This window comes from Globicephala melas, chromosome 8 (genome assembly GCF_963455315.2).
Source record: "Globicephala melas chromosome 8, mGloMel1.2, whole genome shotgun sequence".
NCBI lineage: Eukaryota > Metazoa > Chordata > Mammalia > Artiodactyla > Delphinidae > Globicephala > Globicephala melas.
Window position 1 is genome coordinate 69298095 of NC_083321.1, and position 27924 is coordinate 69326018.

Genomic DNA, 27924 nt, shown 5'->3' on the forward strand with positions numbered 1-27924 from the left:
TTATGGCAGTGGTATAATTCATGCTGTCATCCCTCCCCACCTCCTTCTTTCATTTCTCCTGCCCTGTTTCTCCTCCCTTTCTCTCCCGCTCCCTTTATTTCTAGTAGCCTCTAGTATCTCTGAGGAGTCGTCTCCGGTGGAAGTATGGGTGCATTCACGGGGCCAGCAGGTGGCACTCTAGGACTGTTTGACAACCGGCCTTTTTTGGGTGTTCTGGTCTCTTTGTTCAAGTTCATAAAGTAAGCAACTGTTAGGCAAGATTTCTTCCTGAAACAGAAAAGCCAGTTTTTGACTGAAAAACAAACAAAAAAAAACAAGAAAATAAAATGAACAGAGTTGTCAAATCTTGCTGTATTTCCTTTAAGTGGATTCACAGAAACTTAGTTGCAGGGGTTCTCTGAGGCTTCCAGACCAGTTTTTCAAACCTTAGCATTATCTGTGTGAAAACACAGTGTCCTAGGCCCCATCCAGAACACAAGTTGGAACCTGTGGGGTTAAGGCCAGGAATGTGTTTTTTTATCTACTTTTCAGGAGAGTCTGCTTCTGCTGGGCCAGCTTGGGTTCCAGTGTAGACACCACTCATCTAAACCAGGGTTTCCCAAACTCTGTGCGCACGCAGATCATCTGGAGATCTTATTGAAATATAGACTCAGATTCAGCAGGTCTGATGGGGGCCTGCATTCTGCATTTCTGACAAGCTCCCAGGTGATACTGAGGGTGCCTGTCTGTGGACCACTCTTTGCAAAGCAAAGGTCCAGGGCAGGGGCTGGCAAACTGACATACACGCTCTGGCCAAATCCAGCCCATTTCTGCAGATAGTTTTATTGGAATACAGCCATGCCCATTCATTTACACATTATTACCTGTGTCTGCTTTTACACTATGACTGAGTTGCCTAGTTGTGACAGAGGCCCTATGGCTCACAGGCATTTCCCGTCTGGCCCTTTGCGGGAAAAGGTTTGCCCATCCCTGATCTAGAGCTCTGAAGCCCTCCCAGATGATCCAGTGAAAGAGAACTCCCTGCCTCGTACGACAGGCCGTATCACGTTCGTACAGATCTTTAGGAAGGTTTTTCCTTGCTTCCTTGTAACTTGGTTCTAATTCTCTTGACAGGAGTCTTTTCTTCTTTCACACACAAATGCTCTGCTTGTCATCTTCTCTTTGACAGGTCTCTCCTCCTGTTAGGTGCCTTCCAGAATGTCACCCAGCACGAAGCCTGCTGCCTTGGGTGTCTTCCCTTGAGTGCAGAATAGAATGACATACCCCCTTAATTCTCTCTCCTCTGTAAACTGCCCATGGAATGCATCAGCCTTTCTGGGGAGCTCTTCACTCATTGGACTTCCCACAATTGAGGTTATCTTTAAATGCACCACTATCCAAACAACATGCATTCAAGGACCCACATCTTTCACGAATCCTTACATGTCGCTTCCCCTATGGAATTTGTTCTTGGTTTACCTGCTTCCCGCTAACTGACCCTTAAACGTTAGGGTCTCATGTCCTCCCTGGTTCTCTTGTCTTCTTCTCCGTGTTCTCCTTGGACGATCCCAGCCACGTTCTTGGCTTTGACCATCTATATACTACAAAATCCAGAGTTGCGAGGATGGCCAGGCTGTCTTCTTTTTTTTAGTTATGTAGACACACCTCCACCAGGGCAGTGCCTTAACTACACCTCCACCACCCCTGCCTTAACTACAGGTATCTCGCGTTCAGACTCTCATCTTCTCAGGTCTGCCTCACTCCCCTCTGCTGTGAATCTTTTCCTCCTTGTTTCTTTATTTCAACTACTGGTACCACCACCCATGCCCTCATGTAAGCCATAAACCCAGGATTAGCCTTAGTTCTTCCCCTTTTCCATCCATCACTTCCAACTGGGCACTGGAAGGTATGTTCCCCCTCTGTGTAGTCTCAAGTCTGTCTTCCTCTCCCCACTGCTGCTGCCTTAGTTAATGCTTATCACTTACCCCCTCTTTGCTGCAGGAAACTCCTGCCTCGTCTCTCCTCTCCAGTGTCTTCCTTTCTCCACGGCTGTAATAATCTTTCTAAAATAAATTCCCATCATGCCCTCCACCGGCGGCTTCCCGTACTGTGGGAGCTTCATAATAAGGTCCCTGCTTCCCCTTTGTATGAGTTTCCTAGGACTGCCGTGACAAATGACCACAAACTCAGTAGCTTGAAAGGACAGAAATGTCTTCTCTCCTAGATTTGGAAATCAGGGTGTCAGCAGTCGGTTCCTTCTATGGGGCTCAGAGGGGAGGGTCCATTGCATGCCTCTCTGCTAGTTTCTGGTGGTGGCCGGCAGTCCTTGGCGTTCCTTGCCTTGTAGAAGCATCGCTCCAGTCTCTGCCTCTGTCTTCACGTGGCGTCTCCCCTGTGTGTCTCTGTGTGCTTAGAGGGATACCAGTCACTGGATTAGGGTCCACCTTAAGTAAGTATGACCTCATCTTCGCTAGTTACATCTGCAAAAACTCTATGTCCAAACAGTGTCGTATTCTGAGGTTCGGGGTGGACATGAGTGTTTCAACCTACTACACACCCTTCCACCCTCAGCTCTTACTACTTCCTCAGCTGTGGGCTTGCTCATTTCCTTTGGTGCCCGGGATGGGTGAGAATTCACCAGGTAGACAAGGAGAAAGAATTCTAGACAGAGGAAAGAGGATATCTGAAGGGCCACAGAGAGCTGAGTGTTAACATAATAGTGCTTTTTTTTTTGGCTTCATTGGGTCTTTGTTGCTGTGCACGGGCTTTCTCTAGTTGCGGCGAGCAGGGGCTACTCTTCGTTGTGGTGTGCGGGCTTCTCATTGCAGTGGCTTCTGTTGTTGTGGAGCGTGGGCTCTAGGTCTGCGGGCTTCAGTAATTGTGGCACATGGGCTCAGTAGTTGTGGCTCGCAGATTCTAGAGCACAGGCTCAGTAGTTGTGGTGCACGGGCTTAGTTGCTTGGCGGCATGTGGGATCTTCCCGGACCAGGGCTCGAACCCGTGTCGCGTGCATTGGCAGGCGGATTCTTAACCACTGTGCCGCCAGGGAATTCCCCATAATAGTGCTTTATGGGTTGTTTGTTGTTGTTGTTTTGCCTCACTGTACTTTAAGACATAGCTCAGATGTTACCTCTTTTACAAAGCCTTGCCTCACCTCCCCAAGGACATCTCTATTCCCTCAGTACTACATATTTTATGATCATCACTTTTACGTTTTGATTATTTAATTATTAGCTGGTATTCCCACCTGACCTGTGTGTTCCTGGGGAAAACTGTGCACTTCCTCTTTGGGGCCATGCTCCCAGCCCACTGCCTAGTACCTGGCAAGTGCCCAGGAGATGTTTTTGAATGAATTTACCCATCTGCATTTAATCCCATAAGACGTGATCACATCCATTTCACAGGAGGAGTCACTCCGTCCTAATTGGATGTTCCTTTGCCTTAGATGAGCTAGAGGGGATTTGAACATGGAGGGAGGCTGGGGCGGATCCCCTCCAAGGTCCCTGCCATCTGGAGGGTCTGTTGTTCTAACTACAACCCTTTCCAGAAACAAAACAAGATTTTAAGGCAGATAAAAAAAGAGACTTTTCAGTCTCTTTTCAGAGACTGAAAAGTGTACCAAGTTCTTGGTTTCACCTTGCTGTGAGAAGCTTCACCAACTGTGGAACAGCTCAGCACTAACTAACATGGGCATCGTACAGAATCATGCAGTCATAGCTTTGAAAGATGCCAAGCGTCTCGGAACTCATTGGGTGTAGACAGAGCTTAGAAACAGAGCCGTTCCCATCCAGCAGATGTACTCATAAGGCTCGGTAGTTTTTCCATGTTCCTTATTTGGACAAAAGGATTTTAAAGACTATAATTTAATGCTTTTTTTTGGATTCTGATTTCATTTGAATTCATTTTAAAGCCATCTCGCTGCAGATTCACTGCAAATCACCTTTTTATTTTTGATGAAAAAGAAAAAAGAGGTTTAACTCTGGAGAAAAACTAAGAAACGGGGCATTCAACTACATTCCCCTAGAGGTGATCAAGGTACAAGGATATTTTAGAAGAAAGCAAACACCTTTAAACGTTCATTTATCAGATTTCAGTGAGCTGTGTTGAACTGTTCATTGGTGCTAATTATTACACCGTGTTGGCATGTTAGAAAAATTGCTACAGACTGTAAACAGTCACTTCCTACTTCACAAGAACAGTTCGAGATAAAATACTATTATTCAAATAGCTTTGAACCAAAAGTGACTTATACACATACTCCACAGCCCCAAGTTAGAAATAGTGTTCCCTCTGTGGTTCCCAAAGCAAATGTCTGGTTCTTTCCGTTATGGAAGCAGCACAAACTCTACGTCACGCAGTTAAATTTTTATACTAATGAGCACCCTTCAGAGTGACTAGGATTGAAGGAACACTGCGTTTCAGTGTAGCCAACTATGAGTTATGTAGCCAAAATGCAGCTAATCACAGCCTGTTGTGTGTGTCATTGTGTAGCAGCTCTTTGCAAATTGGATTAATAGTTGTTTGGTTTTTTTTGTTTGTTTGTTTTTGCGGTATGCGGGCCTCTCACTGTTGTGGCCTCTCCCGTTGCGGAGCACAGGCTCTGGACGCGCAGGCTCAGCGGCCATGGCTCACGGGCCCAGCCACTCCGCGGCATGTGGGATCTTCCCGGACCGGGGCACGAACCCGCGTCCCCTGCATCGGCAGGCAGACTCTCAACAACTGCGCCACCAGGGAAGCCCGGATTAATAGTTTTGAGGACCCCATCCCATGCCAGAACCCCAAAGGGAAGCAGCTGCGTTGGTGAGGGCTTTGCGGAGTTTCTGAGCCATTTGTGCTATTTCTCTTGCCCTTGGGGCAGGGATTCCTAAAGTGGGCTCCATGATAGCATCAGGAAGTCCACGAACTAGGATAAGAAAACACAGGGCAGCTTTATTTTTTATGTACCTCAAGCTAAAACTTAACATTAAAAAATATGTATGTAAATAGGCAAGAATCTATAGTGGTATTAGTGCCATGTGTGACTGTCACCAACAGAAATCGCAGCTATCTTAGAGTATTTTTTACTCTTCATCACTTCAGAGTTACTGTGTTGTTGGACCATCTGTTAGATCCCATTAAATGTGTTGACAATGACGCACATACAAATTTGTCTTTTAATGTTGTGACAGCTGTATGTCAACATCATCCATTTCCTTTGCGAATTTATGTGTTCTTTTATGCATTTAAAAACGTTATTCTTCACGAAAAACAAGGAAAGACTGAGGAGCTGTCACAGAACCGAGGTGTCTAGGGAGACGTGACAACAAAATGCAATGCATACCCTGGATGGGATCTTGAAACAGAAAGAAGACAATAATGAGAACACTGGAGAAATCCAAATAAAAGCCTGAAATGTAGCTAGTGGTAATGTGCCAACGATGGTTCCTTCGTCTTGACAAGTGCGCCATGGAGATGTCCGATGTCAACAGAGGGGAAAACTGGATGAGGGTTATTCGAGAATGCGCTGGACCATCTTTGCAACTTTTCTGTACATCTGATCTATAGTGAGAGTCACACTCTTACTTGGTCTGCTGCCGGCTCCCAGAGAGGTCGGGGTGGGAGTTTTGTGTCAACTCAAGGCCATCGTAGCCTCTTCCTGTGACAGCTCTGAGCAGCTGTGGAGAGAGACCAATCCAAAGGTAGGGAGGAGTTTTCCAGAGAAGTAAAATAATTTGCAGTGTATTATGGTGAAAGAGGCATGGTTCTGGGATCAGAAAGGTCAAGCTTCATATTCTGTCTCTATCCCCAGCTTTGTGCTCTGTGGCCAGAAACTGCTCTGGGCGTCTTCTTTGCAGAGTGAGGCCATCGGCAACGGCTTTGCCAGGGTCACTGTGAGGACTGAAGATAACGTGCTCACTCACTAGCCTTTCCGTTGGTTTTAGCTGCTGTGTTTTAGTGCCTACGACGTGCCAGGCACCATGCAAAGCATTTTTCATAAATTATCTAATTTAATCTTTATAACACCTGTATTACGCGACCATTTGATAGATAGGGAAACTGAGGTCAGAGGCTCAGCAACCTCTCTGCGAAGACCGCTCAGCTGAGTTTAGTCTCAGATCTGTTCTGGCTGCAGCTTCCTGGTCTTCTCTGAGGCTAAGCCTTTCCTTACCGCCCCGCGGACCTGGTTACTGGAGGCACTGCGCTCTCTCTGACTTCTGAATCCCCTCTCATTTGTTCTGAATGTACATCGAGATCGGGTTGCTCCCCTCATGACTGTCACCCATTGTGGTTGGCTTCTCCAGGCTTGAGATTATCTGGCTGTAAAATGAGGATGTTGGGTGGTCCTCACGGTCTGTCCACTATGGAAGTCTGTTCTGCATTTTGTGAATTTTACCTGCTTATTTCAGCTGTTTCATGGGGGTGATTACAGGATCACTGAAGCCAACATTTTTCTAATTTGTTTTGAACAACGTTATGCATTTCTGTCATTCTCCCAAATTCCAGAGAGGAAAACAACAGAGTTCTAAAAGCCTTGGTGACCTCCTAAAACCATAGCAATTAAAAAAAAAAAAAGAAGAAGAAGAACCCAGAGGCCACTGTGACATTTACATGTTCCTTAATTGCGCTTTTGTCAAGGGATTATTCTAAAGGACAGGGAAATAATTTTATTTTTTTGTTTCCTTCTGTAATTAGGGAGGAGACACCATGTGTCACCATGTAGCTGCCAACGATTTCAAATTAAAGTCTATCGAAGTGGAGGGGAAAGGTAGTTACCAGTGTCACGTATTACCTGGACAGGTGAATTTAGCCATAAGAAGTAGTTGTTGGAGAAAACCGCTAGCAGTGCTTAACATGGTTACTTCAGGGGGTGGTCTGTTGATCCCGTGATTCGCTCTCTTATTTTTCAGTTTTTCCCCTACATCCTGTTACTGGTGGCGATCCTGCTGTACCTTCCCTCCCTGTTCTGGCGTTTCGCAGCTGTTCCTCATCTTTGCTCAGATTTGAAATTTATCATGGAAGAACTTGACAAAGTTTACAACCGTGCAATTAGAGCTGCAAAGAGCGTGCGTGACCTTGACTTGAGAGACGGTGCCTGCCCAGCTCAAGAAGTTAATGAGAACCTGGGGCAAAGGTAACTTAGCCCCCAGCCGCTGGCCCATCAGGATTTGGGAGTATGAGTTAGCAGCCCTGCTCTTGCCCATCTGGGCTTAGGGTTCTCACTACCAGTACATGGGGAGCTGTCATCCACCTGGTGACCCCCTTTGAGAGCCAGGAAGGCCCACTGCCCCAAATCTCACCCTCACCTGTCTGCCCCAGCACCTGTCGTCACAGCAAGAGTTCTTCCCTTGGGACTTCCCTGGTGGCGCAGTGGTTGAGAGTCCGCCTGCCGATGCAGGGGACATGGGTTCGTGCCCCGGTCCGGGAAGATCCCACATGCCGCGGAGCGGCTGGACCCGTGAGCCATGGCCACTGAGCCTGCGCGTCCGGAGCCTGTGCTCTGCAGTGGGAGAGGCCACAGCAGTGAGAGGCCTGCGTACCGCAAAAAAAAAAAAAAAAAAATTAAGCGGGGGAAAGTGATTTATTATTGCTTTTCCTTTTTTTTTTTTAAAAAAAAAAAACACCTGATTTTATTCCCTGGTACTCTAGTGAAGTTACAGGTAGAGAAGTACGGGAGGGAAGGCATTGGAGATTTTCGGTGTGATACTGTTGAATGTGTTTCTATTTGACAGTCTTGGTTAAGGGTTTAAGTTATTTTTATTTGTTTCTTTTCAGTTTGTGGGAGATATCGGAAAGCCACTTCAAGTACCCAATTGTGGAGCAGTACTTAAAGACAAAGAAAAACTCCAAAAATTTAATTGTCAAGTACATCAGCTGTCGGGTGCTGTCACTCAGCATTATACTGTTAGCAGGCGTCTACCTGGGCTATTACTTTAGCCTCTCCTCCCTCTCGGATGAGTTCATCTGCAACATCAAATCTGGCATCCTGAAAAATGACAGCACTGTCCCCGATCGATTCCAGTGCAAACTCATTGCCGTTGGCATCTTCCAGTTGCTCAGTTTCATCAACCTCGTGGTGTACGTCGTGCTGGCTCCTCTGGTGGTCTACACGCTGTTTGTTCCATTCCGACAGAAGACGGATGTTCTCAAAGTGTATGAAATCCTGCCCACTTTTGATGTTCTGCATTTCAAGTCGGAAGGGTACAACGACTTGAGCCTCTACATTCTTTTCTTGGAGGAGAATATTAGTGAACTCAAGTCGTACAAGTGTCTTAAGGTTCTGGAGAATATTAAAAGCAGTTGTCAGGGCATTGACCCCATGCTTCTCCTGACAAACCTCGGCATGATCAAGATGGACGTGGTTGATGGCAAAAATCCTGAGCCCGTGCAGATGATGGCAGAGGAGCAGGGGGACCAGACGGCAGATCTCAAAGGTAGGCTTAGCTCTCAGGGTGGAAGCTGCGGAAGCCCACGGAGCACCTCTGCAGCCGCCTTTTATGAATGACCGACAGTCTTTACCCCTGCCCACCGTTGTTAAACCGTTTTCCTGGTGTGGTTTTAGGTGAAACCCCTCAGTGCTGGGAGAGAGAGGGGAAAGCATTGGTGCTGCCCCAGATTTCCAAAGGAAAGCATCTGTGCTTTCTCTGGGCTGTGCTGTCTTCCTTCTCCTCATTCTCTGTCTTTCTCATACTCCATCTCTTGCTCAAGCATTCTTCTCTCATGTCATTCTTGCTAATTTTTGTCTTGTTTTACCGGCTTTTCTCCCTATACTGCCGATCGTCTTGTCTGTCACTCTCCAACGCTTACAAAAGGGACTGACAGTTTATTGATTTAACTGTCGCCCTGACCCAACTTCTGCTGCTCTGCAACGAGGCTAAGATTAACTGGGTAAGGCAAAGACCAGGAGGTAGATTTATAGCAGAAGTTCATTAGCGCCGATGGGTCCTGCCGAGGGACTTCCGTCATAAATGCTTGTTTTCCATTTTGACAGATTTGAATGGACACAGTGGAACGAAAATAAATAACGGAGAGCAGAATGCTCGACAGAGGCTTCTGGATACTTCTTGCTGACGATTTTTTTCCCGTGAACTTCAGATCAGCGACCTGGGCAACATGGGATTCATTTTGGCTGAAGAACCTCTGGCAGGTACCCAGCTGGTTCGCAGTAGATGGTTCTCAGCAGAGATACTGGGTATGTCTTACTGAGTCCCTGGTGAAAACGATGGTTAACAAAACGTTGTGGAGGATGGTTCGTGAGCTTCCTACGAGACAACGTGGAGACAAGTAACACAGCAAACGTAGATGTGTACGTCATCATCAGACGGAAAGTGGAAAGACTAATCCTAGTAAGAGTAAGAGACCTTTTAGTGCCTCAGAGAAAAACACCTTTATGTACAGATAGTGCAACGAGCCTCAGAGCTACTGGAAAGCAAGGACTTTGGGATCCAATCACTTTGGAAGAGGTTGTCTGCAGGGAAGTCCTCTATGGTCAAAAGCATTTGAGACAGGACGTTACTTAAACAAATTCACAGAACACAGAAGGCTTAAAGTGAGGGACGTTTCGCCTATTACGATCAGAACGTATAAATGACATCTGCCACATGGGTGTGCTTGGAGCCAGAACAACTTCGCAGTTTATTTATATTTAAGAACATCTTTTAAAAATTCATTTAAATTTAGAATCGTGTGATGTCAAAATTGAAGGCATTTGGGAAGAACATTCTAGCATTGATGGGGAATTATAGAATAAATGTTACAAATGGGTATATAGTGTATCACCCAAGCATTGTTTCATAAACATTTAAGGCTGACCCAGAATATCAAAACCCTTTTTCCAATTCTGATCATGTAAATAGATCCTAACTATGTTTACATTTTATACAAAATTCTTAAAAATGACATCTGTGGGGCTTCCCTGGTGGTGCAGTGGTTGAGAGTCCGCCTGCCGATGCAGAGGACACGGGTTTGTGCCCTGGTCCGGGAAGATCCCACATGCCGCGGAGCGGCTGTGCCCGTGAGCCATGGCCGCTGAGCCTGCGCGTCCAGAGCCTGTTGCTCCGCAACGGGAGAGGCCACAACAGTGAGAGGCCCGCGTACCGCCAAAAAAAAAAAAAAAAAAAAAAAAAGACATCTGTGGACCTCCCTGTTTTTATTCTTAGAAAGTTAATACATTGCTAGTGAATAATCCTCAGGAGCTTCAAAGTTTATGGATGGCTCTTAGGGACAGTTGTTTACCTGATCTAATTACATAAGCTGCTCTCCACCTTTCAGAATATTCACAAAAGCAGATTTTATTTATGCTTCTGTGATGGTTTCTGAGATGGAAAGCTAATGATAAATATCCAGGATGCAATCAGTGTTTTAAATTATTCTTACTGCATAATATTTATTACCATTGAATAATAGTGTGACTTAGAAATGTCAGTAACCTAAATCATCAATTTTGCTGCATTTTTATGTCACTATATCTGAGATATTATATCGCAGTTCTCTACACTGGTTTCTTTTTATAATTTGAAAATTTTCTGAAGTATATTTTTCTGTGCTATCCTTTTTTTTTTTTCAAAAAGCCTCAACTTCTTTATAGATAGCCCCTAATTTATAGTTTGAAGTGGTAAAAATAGGTACATTATTTTAGGGGACCAGGGACTCTCTAAGCCCTGTCACATGTAATTCTTTAATTAGAGCCCCTAACCTCTGCATCCCCCCATCCCTACTCTCTGAGTTCCAATAACATCTGTGATGTCCCGGACATCACACTAGTGACCGGCTATAAGGATGTGAATAAGGCAGGTCCTCATCTTTGAGGAGTTTAGAGACTAATAAAAGGCAGTGAAGACAGAGGCAGGTATCTAGAGGAAGAGTGGCTACACTGAAGGCCCTTCCAGAAAACTCCCAGCAAATGCTCTGTGTTCTCAGGAGACACCATATTGTTCTTCTCTTTCCCATCATTTCTGTAGCTGATGGTTTCGAGAGTCTAGTTACAGTTCTTCCCAGAGGTTCTTGAGCCACGTATCCCCCAGGCTGAAGCTTAAACAAAACAATAACACAGACTGATTTTGAACAGAAAGTGCTCCAGTCACCTTTTGTACCTTACTTGCAGGGTCTGGGGAACCCAGGCCTTGGGGTACATGATGCTGTCCGTGAAGAGTCATGGCACTAAGAGTCTGGTGTGGATGTCTGGTCACACATTTTGGCTTGAGAAAAAGTGTTATTAGGAAAGTTAACTCCTCCATCCACTGCTGGCTTAGAGGGAGGACTCCGTTTGAGGTGGCAGATTTCCAAGGATGAGGAGTCATCATTGCTTTACAAAAGGGGGCAAACAGACCCTCAGTGACCACCGCCAGTAGTAGCTGACCTTGTTTCTGGCCTGTATCTTCCTAACAAACCACCACGAGGCCTCCAAACCAGACTTGTAACACCAGCATTACAGCTGGGGCTGGGACTGATTGTTCTGACAGCCGTGTCCAGCTCCACACTTAATTTCACCAAGGGACAGGCAGAGACCCTCTAATATGGAGGCTCTTAAACTTTTGGGAGGTTACAAACCCCCCTTGTAAGTATATTCTTTAAAGCTATGGACCCTCTCCTCAGATATACACACAACACTACATACACCTTCAAGGGTCATGGTGGTCCACGCACCCCAGGTTAAGAAGCTGTGCTGTAACGCCTGGGGACCGAGCCGCACGGCAGGGAGGCTCCCGTGACCCTTGTGGAAAGCGTCTGCTTTCGACAGTAAGTCTCAGCTGTACATTTACTTAGTGAAACCACATTTGCACACTTTTGAATGAACTGTCGTCCCCTTTGAGTAACTGACATCATTTCCTAGAGTCAGACTGAAAATGTCAATTAAAAGAGGCGGTGGGGTGGGGGCAGTAGCTTGGAGTGATCAGGGAGCTGGCATGGACTGCGATTGTCTCTCTGGCCACCAGAAGTGATCTTATTCCAAACCCAAGTCATCGTCCCTGTGCAGCCAGCCTCACTGGAATGTGGGGAGAGAGGGCGTACACCTGACCTGTAAGGTGCTTTGTCCTACTTTGTAGTCATCCTGGGAGAACGCGAGAAACGTCCCATTGTATGGCGGGTCTGGTTGCATGTTTGCGTTTCATGTGTGGAAGCTTCGTCCTGTTCCGAGTACCCTCTCCTTTCCAAAAATGAGCTAAGGTGGGATGGCAGGGCACCGTGGGCATTGGCCCTGTGAGAACCGTTCAGCTCTTAGAAGCGGATTGTTGCACAGCATTTAAAATGCGTCCGTGTTGGTTTCTTTTGCTTATCTCCGGGATAAATCGAAGATCTAGGAGGGTGGGAGTTTTTACCCATTGCTATATCACAAGCTCCTGAAAAACAGTGGCTGGCGTGTAGTAGGCATTCTGTAAATATTTGAATAAATGAACACATCGTTATAATAAATCCTAGTTTGTGGGCAACTGTAACTTGTTTTTAAAAGGCAAATGGTCCTCTGCAAGGGAGGGGAGGCTCATTTGGCCTCTTGGTGGAGAGAGGAGTAGTTCTGCAAATGAATAGGTTTCTGCATGTAAGTAGTGACGATTTTTAGCTTTTTATTGTGGAGTAAGTTGTGATCACTTTCCAAGTTCAATACAAGTTCAGTGTTGCCTCGCAGTGATTAGGGCAATTGAAATTATAAAGGTCCTTGTCTCTGTAATTTCCCAAAATAACCTCTTGAAAAGGGATGTTGAAATGTGCAATTGTGAGTAACTGAGGTTTCATCTGATGGCACTGGGATGAAATGGCTCCTTCTGGGCAGTCATTGGCATTTTCGCCTTATTTTTCACAAGTAAAGTGAAACCTTCGAAAAAGGTTGGCAAAGATGATATTGTGTGGTTTGTGGAATATAATAGATATGAGTCTGTGATTGATTTGTCCTGCCTGCTTTAGATGAAATGTATTGTTTCTGGGTTCTCATTTTAGCTGTAAAAATACTTTGTCAGTTAAAGCATGCGGGTTTGATCAGTCATTGTTCTTCAAGTTCCTGAAATTTATAAAAGTTTCTTATGCCTTGAGTGCCTCCCCCTGCCCCACCAGAAGAGGAAGAAAGAATTCCACAATGTCACAAGCGTTTCCTACAAAAACTGAAGCCATCTGCTCCTGTTTAACAAGTTGGCTCTTTTTAAAGCACCAGAATGACAATTTGATGGTATTCTATAATGTGGTGCTAGGCGTAAATTCTTTCTAATGACTGCATTTCTTCAAAACTTCTAATGAAAAATAAGTACGTTCCTTCTGCTGTGTCATTTGGTAAGAATGATTGGTTTCTATTCCACAGAGGTTGAAGGATGGGAACAAATTACGGTCTTAGAAAATGACCTTTTAAAAAAACCAAGAACCTTGAAAGCTCTGCATTTGGGTGGTTATCGCTGTTATCTTTCATATTTCCACATATGTCACCTGTCCACGTCCTACATTCTGACCATGCTGACTTCTGTGTAAGGAGAGTTGAAAGACTGAAAATCAAGGCTGCTGTGTCTATACATACAAGTGAAACAGTGTTTTTGTTCTGCACTGGCCTGTCTACCTAAATAAAACTTCTTTTCTAATGAAAAATGTGTCTTAATATTTCTCACCTTCTCTTCAGGGAAGATGTAGCAGAAGCTCAGTTCTGAAATGTCTTGAGGCTCATTCCTCTCTGCTGGATACACAACATTCAGTAGGCTTCATGGCACATATTAAAATCCATTTGTCAGTAACTAAAGGAAAAAAGTCCTTGATGAAGGGCCCACAGATTCTGGAATTTCTGAAGCAGAAATCAGATGCTTTCTGATTGGGAATTGTTTGCCTGGGGTTGGAGAGGAAGGAATAGAGGCTGTCTACTGCCAAACATGGGTTGGCCTGCCTCCCTCTCTTAAGAAGGGGACGTCCTTGTACAATGGTCAATTAACACAATTGACTGTTGTGGGTAATAAATGCTGCATGAAATCTTAATACAGTGCCTGCCACATAGTGAGTACTCCGTAAGTACTAGCTGCGACTGTCATCACCTCCTCTAGCTCCCCCACTGTTTCCTAGGGTGCCCCCCACAAGGAACCTTGGAGGTTGTATTAGTTGCCTCTTGTTCCATAACTCTTTACTATAATCACGGCAGCTTAAAGCAACACATATTTGTTTTCTGGAAGTTTTCTAGGTTAGAAGTCTGGACATGGCTGAGCTGGGTCCCCTCCCCAGCGTCTGACAAGGCTGCAGTCAAGGTGTGGGTGGGCAGCGTTCTCATCCGGAGGCGACCCTGGGGAAGGAGCCGCTTCCAAGCTCCCTCCGGTTGTTGGCAGAATTCATTTCCCTTGCGATTGTCTGACTGCTTTCTCTGACCGTGCGCTGGAGGCCACCCACAGGTCCTGGCATGTGAGTTTCTCTAGCATGACTGCGTAAGTCAAGCCCATAGGGCTGTCTCTCACAAAAGGAGGGACCTGGTCCCTCTTAAGGGTTTTGACCTGATGAAGTCTCTCCCTCTTGATGAACTCAAAATGAACTGCTTTGCAGCTGCATTTCATCTGCAAAATCCCTCCTCCTTTGCCTTGTTCTGTTGCCTAGAGGCGAATCACAGGTGCTGCCCCACTCGGGGAGGAGATTACACAGGACGTGAACATCAGGGAATCACGGGGGCCACCTTAGTGTCTTGCCTGCCAGGGAAGTCATCCTAAATCCCAGCCTCTCTGTTTCGGAGCCTACGGTTTAACCTACCCCGCACCCTTCTGAGGCGCTCGTTCCCAACACTGTTTTTCAGGCTCTTGTCACTGCTTCCCTGAATTCCTCTAATGGTCCTTCTGTGTCTAACGCCTCTTCTGCATTCAGTGGCCTTCGTGGGAAGCAGATCTGATAATGCCAACCCTCATCACCACCCCAGCCCCACCGCTTCTAAATCCCTTGGGACTCTCCATGGATTTCAGTACAAAAAGCAAACTTGGGCTTCCCTGGTGGCGCAGTGGTTGAGAGTCCGCCTGCTGATGCAGGGGACACGGGTTCGTGCCCCGGTCTGGGAAGATCCCACATGCCGCGGAGCGGCTGGGCCCGTGAGCCATGGCCGCTGAGCCTGCGCGTCCGGAGCCTGTGCTCCGCAACAAGAGAGGCCACAACAGTGAGAGGCCCGCGTACCGCAAAAAAGAAAAAAAAAAAATTATTGCATTTGCCATAAAACACATATAACATAAATATGTAATTTAACCATTGTTAAGTATACAATTAAGAAGCGTCAATTACTTTCACAGTGCTGTGCAACCATTACCGGTATCTATTTCCAGAGCTTTTTTTTATCACCCCAAACATAAAATGTGTACCTATTAAGCAATAACGCCCCATTCCACATCCTCTCCACCTAGCTCCTGGTAAGCTCTAATCGACTCTCTGTTTCTATGAATTTGCCTATGCTAGATATTTCATATAAGTGAAATAATACACTATTTGTCCTTCTGTGTCGGGCTTATTTCAGTTAGCATAATGCTTTCAAGGTTCATCCATATTGTAGCATATATCACAACTCTGTTCCTTTTTATGACTGAATAATATTCCATTACATGGATATATCACATTCTGTTTATCCATTTATTTGTTGATGGACACTTGGGTTGTTCATTGCAGTATTACTTACAATAGCCAAGATATAGAAACAACCTAAGTGTTCGTTGACAGATAAATTGAATATTATTCAGCCATAAAAAAGAATGAAATCCTGCCATTGTGACACTATGGATGGACCTTAAGGGCGTGATGCTAAGTGAATAAGTCAGCCAGGGAAAGCCAAATACTGTACGATCTCACTTATACATTTCATCTATTAAAACCAAACTCATAGAAACAGAGAACAGATTGGCAGTTGCCAGAGGCAGGGGGTGAGGGGTGAGGGAAATGGGTGAAGGTGGCCGAAAGGTAAAAGCTTCCAGTCATAAGATAAATAACCTCTGGGGATGTAACTGTACAGCATGGTAGCTACAGTCAGCAGCACTGTATTGCATATTTGAAAGTCGCTAAGAGAGTACATCTTAAAAGTTTTCATCGCAAGAAAAAATTTTTGTAACTACGTGAGTGATTGATATTAACTAAACTTGTGCCAATCATTTCACAGTGTATACATATGTCAACTATTATGTTGTGTGCCTTGGACGAATACAATGTTATATGTCAATCATAGCTCAATAAACTGGACAAAATACAATATGAAAAAGAAGAAAAAGAAAAAAAAGGCAGATTCCTGGGCCTCTCCACAGACCCACTGAATCAGAACCTCTGAGGTAGGACCTGGGAATGTGCATTTATTCCACCTTCCTGGAGACTCTGAAATGGGCCATCGTTGGAGAATCCATGCCCTACGCTGTACTGCCTACCCCTGCACTGGACCAGGGGAAGGGAGTGGGGAGGCCACTCTAGCAGAGGCTATTCTGCTGAGACCTATTGATGTGGAAGACTGTGGAGTTTCAGGGATTGCAGGAACAATGGGCGTGCCTGAGGATCCACTACCCCAGACCTGCTGGAGGCCTGCTGACCCCCACGTTCTTTTCATACTCACATCTCCAACTTCCTTCACCAGGTCCAAGACAAGACAAAACCCTGGTGCTCTTCAAGGGCACTTGCTTTCACAGAACCCAGAAGGCAGCAACAACACTGACCCACTGGACACTCTTAGGCTGCCGACCCTGATCTAAAGGCTGAGCAACCCTGAAGGCCCTCGGTACCACACCCCCTACTCCCAGTGTAGCCCGCTCTGAACTTGGGGCTAATGGCTGCTAATGTGGCAGCCATGCTTAGCAGGGAGGGAACCAAAGGAGTTAGAAACATCCTTTTGGAGATGTCATGACTCTTTACTGGTGTCATCTCATTTTGTCCTTCAACAGCAGGTGAGAGAGGGTTGATTATCCCCGTTTTACAGATGAGGAAGATGAAGGCTGAGACAGGGAATGGGGAGGTAGAATTCCCTGATTGGTCCTGCATGGATATAGAGCGGGGCCCAGATCCTGTGGGGCAGAACTCAGAAGCACTGGTAGAGGGCCTGGCCCAGGGAAGGAACCCCCAAAATGATACCACTATAATTACTGTCTGATCGTCCATTCACTGGACGTTTCCTGAATGAGTGCTCTGTACCAAGCGCTGTCCATATGTCCATTCTAACCCTCATGGTCACAGCACCCCGACTTGGCCTGTGGTGTCTGGAGACCTGGGGAGGGGCCATACTGAAGCCCCTAGAGCTGCCCTGCCATCCAGATGGAGCAAGGCTTTAGGGCTGGCAAACATGAGTGCCAGTCCTGCCCTGCCACTGACTAACTTCAGGGCCTTGGGTGGCCACTGGCCTCCCCAGGGAAGGTGCTCTTATCCCATTTAAAACTGAGAGGATGAGGGCTTCCCTGGTGGCGCAGTGGTTGAGAGTCCGCCTGCTGATGCAGGGGACATGGGTTCGTGCCCCGGTCCGGGAAGATCCCACATGCCGCGGAGCAGCTGGGCCTGTGAGCCATGGCCGTTGAGCCTGCGCGTCCGGAGCCTGTGCTCCGCAACGGGAGAGGCCACAACAGTGAGAGGCCCGGGTACTGCAAAAAAACCAAAACCAAAAGCAAAAACTGAGAGGATGAGACTTGAGAGGTGGGAGCACAGACTTGTTTTCCAAGGGTGGTCCCACAGGCTTCAGGATCTTCTGGCGTGTTCAGAGAGTGCAGATTCCTGGCCCGCCTCCGATTCACTGATGGAATCTCAGCGGTGTGGCCCTAGGACCTGCACTTCCCACAAGCTCTGCAGGTGATTCCTTTGCACAAAAAGCCTTGAGATCTGGTTCTCCTGCCACCTCAGTTCCAGTTATAAACAGGCATCTGCACGGCAGCTGGCGGCAGAAATTGTCAGCACTCTGGGAATCTGGTTGGTGAAGGCTCTGTCCATTACAGCTAACCGGGAGAAAGTTGCCTCCATGGCTGGCATGACATCTGTGACAGAAGGAAGTGACTGAGCCACGAAGAACTGCTGTGGGTCAGTGGGTCCAACAGAAAACCAGGGCCTAGCCTTTACTGCTCAGAATTTTACCCATTGCCCAGTCAGAAAGAACTAGAGAGGACATCAGAGCTGCACTGTGATTATCTTGGTATATTTTAATTCTAAAAATTTATATTTGTTATAAGTGTGTTAAATTCACCATTTCTTAGAGTGTGCTCAGTTCTCCTCAATCTCTGCCCTACCTATAAAATCCCCAGTGAAGGCACAGTGATGTGAGCTTGAAATATCTTTTTAAAATTATTTTAAACTAGAGGTGACATACAATATTATATAAGTTGCAGGTGTACAATATAGTGAGTCACAATTTTTAAAGGATATATTCCACTTGCAGTTATTATAAAATATTAGCTATATTCCCCATATTGTACAATATATCCTTGTAGCTTATTTTATAACTAATAGTTTGTACCTCTCAATCCCCTGCCCCTATATTGCCCCTCCCCTCCCCCTTCCCTCTCCCCACTGGTAACCCCTAGTTTTCTCTCTAAATCTGTGTGTCTGCTTCTTTTTGTTATATTCACTAGTTTGTTGTATTTTTTAGATTCTACATATAAATGATATCATACAGTATTTGTCTTTCTCTGTCTGACTTATTTCACTTAGCATAATGCCCTCCAAGTGAATCCATGTTGCTGCAAATGGCCAAATTTCATTCTTTTTTATGGCTGAGTAGTATTCCATTGTATATACGTACCACATCTTTTTTGGGCGGGGGGATTTTTTTTTTATTCAAACAGAAATTCACAAAAATTATAATCATCCTCATCAGTTTACTCAGTCTCATATAATTAATTGCTTTTCATCTTGATCTTTTGTTAGCACTTTTATGAACTCATCAGTTTTCCATTAGTGTTCTGAAAATGCTTATTCATTCAGTTCTGCAGTATGGTCAGTTACCAGAAACCTGTACCTGTCAGGGTCTTTTCCATGAATTCCTTGAAGATGAAACCCTTTTATAGGAACATTTTTGCAAAAGCATCAGAGTACACCCAGAACTGTCTGTAAATGACAAAAGACTTAAAAATGACCACAGTTAAAGATTTGATGAAAGTTCATAATAATGCAATTGACAAGGAAATTTAGTTATTTCTGAGATATACATTTTAAAGTAGTAACTAGAATTATGACTTATAACATTATACCAGAACATATAAGATTTTTAGAAATTTCATGTAATGTCCGAAACATTTATATTAACATATTTCCATACAAATAACCCAAAGAAAGTTTAGTATTAGTTGTTTTTTTTTTGTTTGTTTGTTTATATGGCAGGCTCTTATTAGTCATCAATTTTATACACATCAGTGTATACATGTCAATGCCAATCGCCCAATTCAGCACACCACCATCCCCACCCCACCACGGTTTTCTCCCCTTTGTGTCCATACATTTGTTCTCTACATCTGTGTCTCAACTTCTGCCCTGCAAACCGGTTCATCTGTACATTTTTCTAGGTTCCACATATATGCGTTAATATATAATATTTGTTTTTCTGTTTCTGACTTACTTCACTCTGTATGACAGTCTCTAGGTCCATCCATGTCTCAACAAATGACTCAATTTCATTCCTTTTTATGGCTGAGTAATATTCCATTGTATATATGTACCACATCTTCTTCATCCATTTGTCTGTCGATGGGCATTTAGGTTGCTTCCATGACCTGGCTATTGTAAATAGTGCTGCAATGAACATTGGGGTGCATGTGTCTTTTTGAATTATGGTTTTTTCTGGATATATACCCAGTAGTGGGATTACAGGGTCATATGGCAATTCTACTTTTAGTTTTTTAAGAACCTCCATACTGTTCTCCATAGTGGCTGTATCAATTTACATTCCCACCAACAGTGCAAGAGGGTTCCCTTTTCTCCACAACCTCTCTAGCATTTGTTGTTTATAGATTTTCTGATGATGCCCATTCTAACTGGTGTGAGGTGATACCTCATTGTAGTTTTGATTTGCATTTCTCTAATAATTAGTGATGTTGAGCAGCTTTTCATGTGCTTCTTGGCCATCTGTATGTCTTCTTTGGAGAAATGTCTGTTTAGGTCTTCTGCCCATTTTTGGATTGGGTTGTTTGTTTCTTTAATATCGAGCTGCATGAGATGTTTATATATATTGGAGATTAATCCTTTGTCCATTGATACGTTTGCAAATATTTTCTCCCATTCTGAGGGTTGTCTTTTGGTCTTGTTTATGGTTTCCTTTGCTGTGCAAAAGCTTTTAAGTTTCATTACGTCCCATTTGTTTATTTTTGTTTTTATTTCCTTTACTCTAGGAGGTGGATCAAAAAATATCTTTCTGTGGGCTTCCCTGGTGGCACAGTGGTTGAGAGTCCACCTGCCAATGCAGGGGACACAGGTTCGTGCCCCGGTCTGGGAGGATCCCACGTGCCATGGAGCGGCTGTGCCCGTGAGCCATGGCTGCTGAGCCTGTGTGTCCGGAGCCTGTGCTCTGCAATGGGAGAGGCCACAACAGGGAGAGGCCACAACAGGGAGAGGCCTGCGTACTGCAAAAAAAAAAAAAAATCTTGCTGTGATTTATGTCAAAGAGTGTTCTTCCTATGTTTTCCTCTAAGAGTTTTATAGTGTCCGGTCTTAAATTTAGGTCTCTAATCCATTTTGAGTTTATTTTTTTGTGTGGTGTTGGGGAGTGTTCTAATTTCATTCTTTTACATGTAGCTGTCCAGTTTTCCCAGCACCACTTATTGAAGAGACTGTCTTTTCTCTATTTTATATCTTTGCCTCCTTTGTCATAGATTAGGTGCGTAGGTTTACCTCTGGGCTTTCTATCTTGTTCCATTGATCTATGTTTCTGTTTTTGTGCCAGTACCATATTGTCTTGATTACTGTAGCTTTGTAGTATAGTCTGAAGTCAGGGAGTCTGATTCCTCCAGCTCTGTTTTTATCACTCAAGACTGCTTTCGCTGTTCGGGGTATTTTGTGTCTCCATACAAATTTTAAGATGATTTGTTCTAGTTCCATAAAAAATGCCATTGGTAATTTGATAGGGATTGCATTGAATCTGTAGATTGCTTTGGGTAGTATAGTCATTTTCACAATATTGATTCTTCCAATCCAATAACATGGTATATCTCTCCATCTGTTGGTATCCTCTTTAATTTCTTTCATCAGTGTCTTATAGTTTTCTGCATACAGGTCTTTTGTCTCCCAGGTAGGTTTATTCCTAGGTATTTTATTCTTTTTGTTGCAATGGTAAATGGGAGTGTTTCCATAATTTATCTCAGATTTTTCATCATCAGTGTATAGGAATGCAAGAGATTTCTGTGTATTAATTTTGTATCCTGCACCTTTACCAAGTTCATTGATTAGCTCTAGTAGTTTTCTGGTGGCATTTTTAGGATTCTCTATGTATAGTATCATGTCATCTGCAAACAGTGACAATTTTACTTCTTCTTTTCCAATTTGTATTACTTTTATTTCTTTTTCTTCTCTGATTGCTGTGGCTAGGACTTCCAAAACTATGTTGAATAATAGTGGTGAGAGTGGACATCCTTGTCTCATTCCTGATCTTAGAGGAAATGCTTTCAGTGTTTCACCATTGAGAATGATGTTTGCTGTGGGTTTGTTGTATATGGCCTTTATTATGTTGAGGTAGGTTCCCTCTATGCCCACTTTCTGGAGAGTTTTATCATAAATGGGTGTTGAATTTTGTCAAAAGCTTTTTCTGCATCTATTGAGATGATCATATGGCTTTTTTTCTTCAATTTGTTAATATGGTATATCACATTGATTGATTTGCGTATATTGAAGAATCCTTGCATCCGTGGGATAAATTCCACTTTATCATGGTGTATGATCCTTTTAATGTGTGGTTGGATTCTGTTTGCTAGTATTTTGTTGAGGATTTTTGCATCTATATTCATCAGTGATATTGGTCTGTAATTTTCTTTTTTTTGTGGTATCTTTGTCTGGTTTTGGTATCAGGGTGATGGTGGCCTCATAGAATGAGTTTGGGAGTGTTACTTCCTCTGCAAGTTTCTGGAAGAGTTTGAGAAGGCTGGGTGTTAGCTCTTCTCTAAATGTTTGATAGAATTCACCTGTGAAGCCATCTGGTCCTGGCCTTTTGTTTGTTGGAAGATTTTAAACCCCAGGTTCAATTTAATTCCTTGTGATTGGTCTGTTCATATTTTCTGTTTCTTCCTGGTTCAGTCTTGGAAGGTTATACATTTCTAAGAATTTGTCCATTTCTTCCAGGTTGTCCATTTTATTGGCATAGAGTTGCTTGTAATAGTCTCTTAAGGAGCTTTGTATTTATGTGGTGTCTGTGGTAACTTCTCCTTCTTCATTTCTAATTTTATTGATTTGAGTCCTCTCCCTCTTTTTCTTGATGAGTCTGGCTAATGGTTTATCAATTTTGTTTATCTTCTCAAAGAACCAGATTTTAGTTTTATTGATCTTTGCTATTGTTGTCTTTGTTTCTATTTCTGCTCTGATGTTTATGATTTCTTTCCTTCTGCTAACTTTGGGTTTTGTTTGTTCTTCTTTCTCTAGTTCCTTTAAGTGTAAGGTTAGATTGTTTACTTGAGATTTTCCTTGTTTCTTGAGGTTGGCTTGTATAGCTCTAAAGTTCCCTCTTAGAACTGCTTTTGCTTCACCCCATAGGTTTTGGATTGTTGTGTTTTCATTGGCATTGGTTTCTAGGTATTTTTTGATTTCCTCTTTGATTTCTTCAGTGATCCCTTGGTTATTTAGTTACGTATTGTTTAGCCTCCATGTGTTTCTGGTTTTTACTTTTTTTCCCTGTAATTCATTTCTAATCTCCTAGCATTATGGTCAGAAAAGGTGCTTGATATGATTTCATTTTCTTAAATTTATTGAGGCTTGATTTGTGACCCAGGATGTGATCTATCCTGGAGAAGGTTCCGTGCGCACTTGAGAAGAAAGTGTAATCTGCTATTTTTGGATGGAATGTCCTATACATATCAATTAAATCTACCTGGTCTATTGTGTCATTTAAAGCTTCTGTTTCCTTATTAGTTACCTGTTTGGATGATCTGTCCATTGGTGTAAGTGAGGTGTTAAAGTCCCTCACTATTATTTTGTTACTGTTGATTTCCTCTTTTATAGCTGTTAGCAGTTGCCTTATGTATTGAGGTGCTCCTATGTTGGGTGCATATATTTTTATAATTTTTATATCTTCTTCTTGGACTTATCCCTTGATCATTATGTAGTGTCCTTCCTTGTCTCTTGTAACAGTCTTTATTTTAAAGTCTATTTTATCTGATATGATTATTTCTACTCCAACTTACTTTTGATTTCCATTTGCATGGAATAATTTTTCCATCCCCTCACTTTCACTCTGTTTGTGTCCCTAGGTCTGAAGTGGGTCTCTTGTAGACAGCATATATATGGATCTTGTTTTTGTATCCATTCAACAAGTCTTTTGGTTGGAGCATTTAATCCATTCACGTTTAAGGTAATTATGGATATGGATGTTCCTGTGACCATTTTCTTAATTGTTTTGGGTTTGTTTTTGTAGGTCCTTTTATTCTCTTGAGTTTCCCACTTAGAGAAGTTCCTTTAGCATTTGTTGTAAAGCTGGTTTGGTGGTGCTGAATTCTCTTAGCTTTTGCTTGTCTGTAAAGCTTTTGATTTCTTCATTGAATCTGAATGAGATCCTTGCCGGGTAGAGTAATCTTGGTTGTAGGTTCTTCCCTTTCATCACTTTGAGTATATCATGCCACTCCCTTCTGGCTTGTAGAGTTTCTGCTGAGAAATCAGCTGTTAACCTTATGAGAGTTACCTTGTATGTTATTTGTCGTTTTTCCCTTGCTGCTTTCAATAATTTTTCTTTGTCTTTAATTTTTGCCAATTTGATTACTATGTGTCTCAGCATGTTTCTCCTTGAGTTTATCCTGTATGGGACCCTCTGCACTTCCTGGACTTGGGTGGCTATTTCCTTTCCCATGTTAGGGAAGTTTTCGACTATAACCTCTTCAAATATTTTCTCTGGTCCTTTCTCTCCCTCTTTTCCTTCTGGAGCCCTATAATGCGAATGTTGTTGCATTTAATGTTGTCTCAGAGGTCTCTTAGGCTGTCTTCATTTCTTTTCATTCTTTTTTCTTTAGTCTGTTCCACAGCAGTGACTTCCACCATTCTGTCTTCCAGGTCACTTATCCATTCTTCTGCCTCATTTATTCTGCTATTGGTTCCTTCCTGTGTAGTTTTCATTTCAGTTATTGTATTGTTCATCTCTGTTTGTTTGTTCTTTAATTCTTCTAGGTCTTTGTTGAACATTTCTTGAAGCTTCTCGATCTTTGCCTCCATTCTTTTTCTGAGGTCCTGGATCATCTTCACTATCATTATTCTGAATTCTTTTTCTGGAAGGTTGCCTCTCTCCACTTCATTTAGTTGTTTTTCTGGGGTTTTATCTTGTTCTTTCATCTGGTACATAGCCCTGTGCCTTTTCATCTTGTCTATCTTTCTGTGAATATGGTTTTTGTTCCACAGCCTGCAGGATTGTAGTTCTTCTTGCTTCTGCTGTCTGCCCTCTGGTGGATGAGGCTATCTAAGAGGCTTGATGGGAGGGACTAGTGGTGGGTAGAGCTGACTGTTGCTCTGGTGGGCAGAGCTCAGTAAAACTTTAATCCACTTGACTGTTGATGGGTGGGGCTGGGTTCCTTCCCTGTTGGTTGTTTGGCCTGAGGCAACCCAGCACTGGAGCCTACCTGGGCTCTTTGGTGGGGCTAATGACAGATTCTGGGAGGGCTCACACCAAGGAGTACTTCCCAGAACTTCTGCTGCCAGTGTCCTTGTCCTCACAGTGAAGCAGAGCCACCCCCGCCTCTGCAGTACACCCTCCAACACTAGCAGGTAGGTCTGGTTCAGCCCGCCCCGGGGTCACTGCTCCTTTCCCCTGGGTCTTGATGCACACACTACTTTGTGTGTGCCCTCCAAGAGTGGAATCTGTGTTTCCCCCAGTCCTGTCAAAGTCCTGCAATCAAATCCCACTAGTCTTCAAAGTCTGATTCTCTAGGAATTCCTCCTCACGTTGCTGGACCCCCAGGTTGGGAAGCCTGACGTGGGGCTGAGAACCTTCACTCCCGTGGGTGGACCTCTGTGATATAAGTGTTCGCCAGTCTGTGAATCACCCACCCACAAGTTATGGGATTTGATTTTACTGTGATTGCGCCCCTCATACTGCCTCATTGTGGCTTCTCCTTTGTCTTTGGATGTGGGGTATCTTTTTTGGTGAGTTCCCGTGTCTTCCTGTCGATGATTGTCCAGCAGCTATTTGTGATTCTGGTGTTCTTGCAAGAGGGAGTGAGAGCACATCCTTCTACTCCGCCATCTTGGTTCCTCCTGTACCACATCTTCTTTATCCATTCATCCATTGTTGGATGCTTAGGCTGATTCCATATCTTGTCAATTACCTTGAAAGATATTTAATAAGTACTTGTATGTGTGTGTCGGGGGAGTGGCTTAATTCCCTGTAATCTTCATCAGGCCCAGCTACCCTAAATAAACATTTAATTTAAGTCAAAGTCAATATGCTTAGTATTTACCTGCAGTTTCAGGACAAAACTTTAGCCCATACCCACACCAACTACATGGCTACAACTCTGTGGCTACCCTAATACCTCTTTTATAGACATTGAGGAGCTGCCAGGGTTCCTGTTGAATTTCCTGAACACAGTGGACCAGCCAGTGGCCGTGGGGTCCAGAGTGGTGAGTGGTAGCACAGAACAATGTCTCTTAGCCTCTGAATCAGCCTGCTTCCAGCCCCTCAGAACACAGAGGTTCCCTGGAATCAGCCAGACCCACACCACAGCAGGCCTGTGTCTCCTTGTCTGTGCATTCCTGCTCCATGCCCACCCTCCTCTTCCCACTCCTCAGTTAGACTAAGGTGCAGATGACAGGCTGAGTTTAAGGTGACACTCAAGAACTTGTTGATTGATTGATTCTGTTGCTATGGGAACCACCAGATTCTAGTGCAATGGTTGGCCTCCTTCCTGACTTTCTGCTCAATGAAACACTGACCCTCTGGGCTTGCTTCTCTGTGAGCTGCCCCATCTGGGTCAGGAGGAACAACTACACACAGACACTCCAAGAGAAAAGTGGGGATGGTGGTGAACGTCGGTGGAAGAAAGCAGGGAGGAGGGGACGAGTGGCCCTGAGATGTGGAAAATTCTGCCTGAAGCAGCCTGTGCTGTGAATATGGGCATCAGGACTTCAGGTTCAAATTAGACCTGGGTTCAGGTCGCAGTTCCTCCACTTATCAGGCTTAAGTTTAGGTAAGCCTCCGTTTCTTCATTTGTAAAGTTGGGGTAATAATACCAGTGCCTTTGGGTTGCTTTGTAAAATGAATGAAATGTGGGAATTCCCTGGCCGTCCAGTGGTTAGGACTTGGTAATTTCACTGCCTGCCCTGCCCTGGTCGGGGAACTAAGATCCTGCAAGGTGTGCCGTGTGGCCTGGAGGAAAAAAAAAAGAATGAAATGATGCCAATGAGGTGGAAGGTGCAGTGCCTTGTACCCACAGGGACCTCGCCTGGGTCAAGAGGGGCTCAAGCCATTTCATTTCTTAAGGCTCTTGGATAGAAAATGCATAACAAAACAATATTACATAAATTGGGGAAGAACTTAGATGTGTACATTTAATGAATTTTCACATCAAAAAATACAATGTAATATAATTACAAGAATTCTAGAAAATATTAATTCAAGGGGTCTGAAGACTCTGTGTCCAGAAATTAGACACAAGCATATATGATGAATAGCCTTTTCTCAGGGTCTCTTTGTGATTATATTTATATCATTTTTGGACATAACAAAAATAGTTTAAATGTACAGTCGTTTGTGAATGAGCTACCCAGGTGACCTTTCTAGCCCCAGTACACCTTGCTGGGCACAGAGTGTTTCAGTAAACAGTAGTGACCTATAGCATCATCATAATATCTCCAGCAAAGCTAAAACCACTGTATTTACTGCAGACGGAGTCCTGCATGGCATGCTTTGTCAATGCAGAGCATGACATTCTTTTTTTTTCTTTTTTTTTTTGTTTTTGCAGTACGCGGGCCTCTCACTGCTGTGGCCTCTCCCATTGTGGAGCACAGGCTCCGGACGCGCAGGCTCAGCAGCCATGGCTCGCGGGCCCAGCTGCTCCGCGGCATGTGGGATCTTCTCGGACTGGGGCACGAACCTGTGTCCCCCGCATCGGCAGGCGGACTCTCAACCACTGCGCCACCAGGGAAGCCCAGAGCATGACATTCTTAAGAAACCAAATTTGGCGAATTCCCTGGCAGTCCAATGATTAGGATTCTGTGCTTCCACTGCAGGGGACACGTGTTTGATCCATGGTCAGGGAATTAAGATCCCGTGTGTCTCATGGCCCCTCCTGCCGCCTCCCAAAGAAAGAAAAAATAAATAAATAAAATTGATTCTTTAAAAAAAAAAGAAAAGAAAAGAAAAAGAAAGAAACCAAATCTGGATTTAAGTATGTCCAAGTCAGTACCCAAACACAGAACTGTTTTTTACCCCTGTGGATGGCTTCATGCAGTTTTTTCCTTGCACAGAATTGAAGCTAATAAGGATACAGTGTTTGCCTCTAAGCTCATTGCAGATTCCAGCAGGTTTCATTTGGATGAACTACTTTGCTTTAGAAAGAGACATGGATTACAGCCAGACACCCCATGCGCACAGTTAACCAAGTCTGTTGAAACACTGAAATACTAAAATCGAATGCAAAATTTCTGCTGTGCTTCACCCAGAGTTTTAGAGAACTCTGAAGCCCAAACTGCCCATAGAAATCACTGTTTGTGACCCAAATGTGACCCACAAAAGGGATGTGACGAAGACAAAATTCAGGCTGTTCTGAACCAGGGCCAGGGGAGACTGGGTGACATAAGCCATCTTTCAACTTTCAGGACATATGCAGCCATAAAATGAACATAGCATCCAGAAACAATCTTGCCAGAAGTCAGGAAAGATCTGCAGGGGAAAAGAATTGGAAGTTGTTTGACAAGTGA

At 44.1% G+C, this 27924-nt stretch overlaps 1 protein-coding gene across 1 annotated transcript in view; it reads left to right on the forward strand.

Moving 5' to 3' along the window:
* The window catches only part of PANX1 (pannexin 1), a 36221-nt gene extending 26145 nt beyond the window's left edge, over positions 1-10076 (forward strand). Inside the window, exons 3-5 of the mRNA XM_030883753.2 lie at positions 6867-7090; positions 7732-8390; positions 8948-10076. Of these exons, the coding sequence (XP_030739613.1) occupies positions 6867-7090; positions 7732-8390; positions 8948-9027 (963 nt within the window). The 3' untranslated portion in view covers positions 9028-10076. The remainder of the gene's footprint in view (positions 1-6866; positions 7091-7731; positions 8391-8947) is intronic.
* The last annotated feature ends 17848 nt before the right edge of the window (positions 10077-27924 follow it).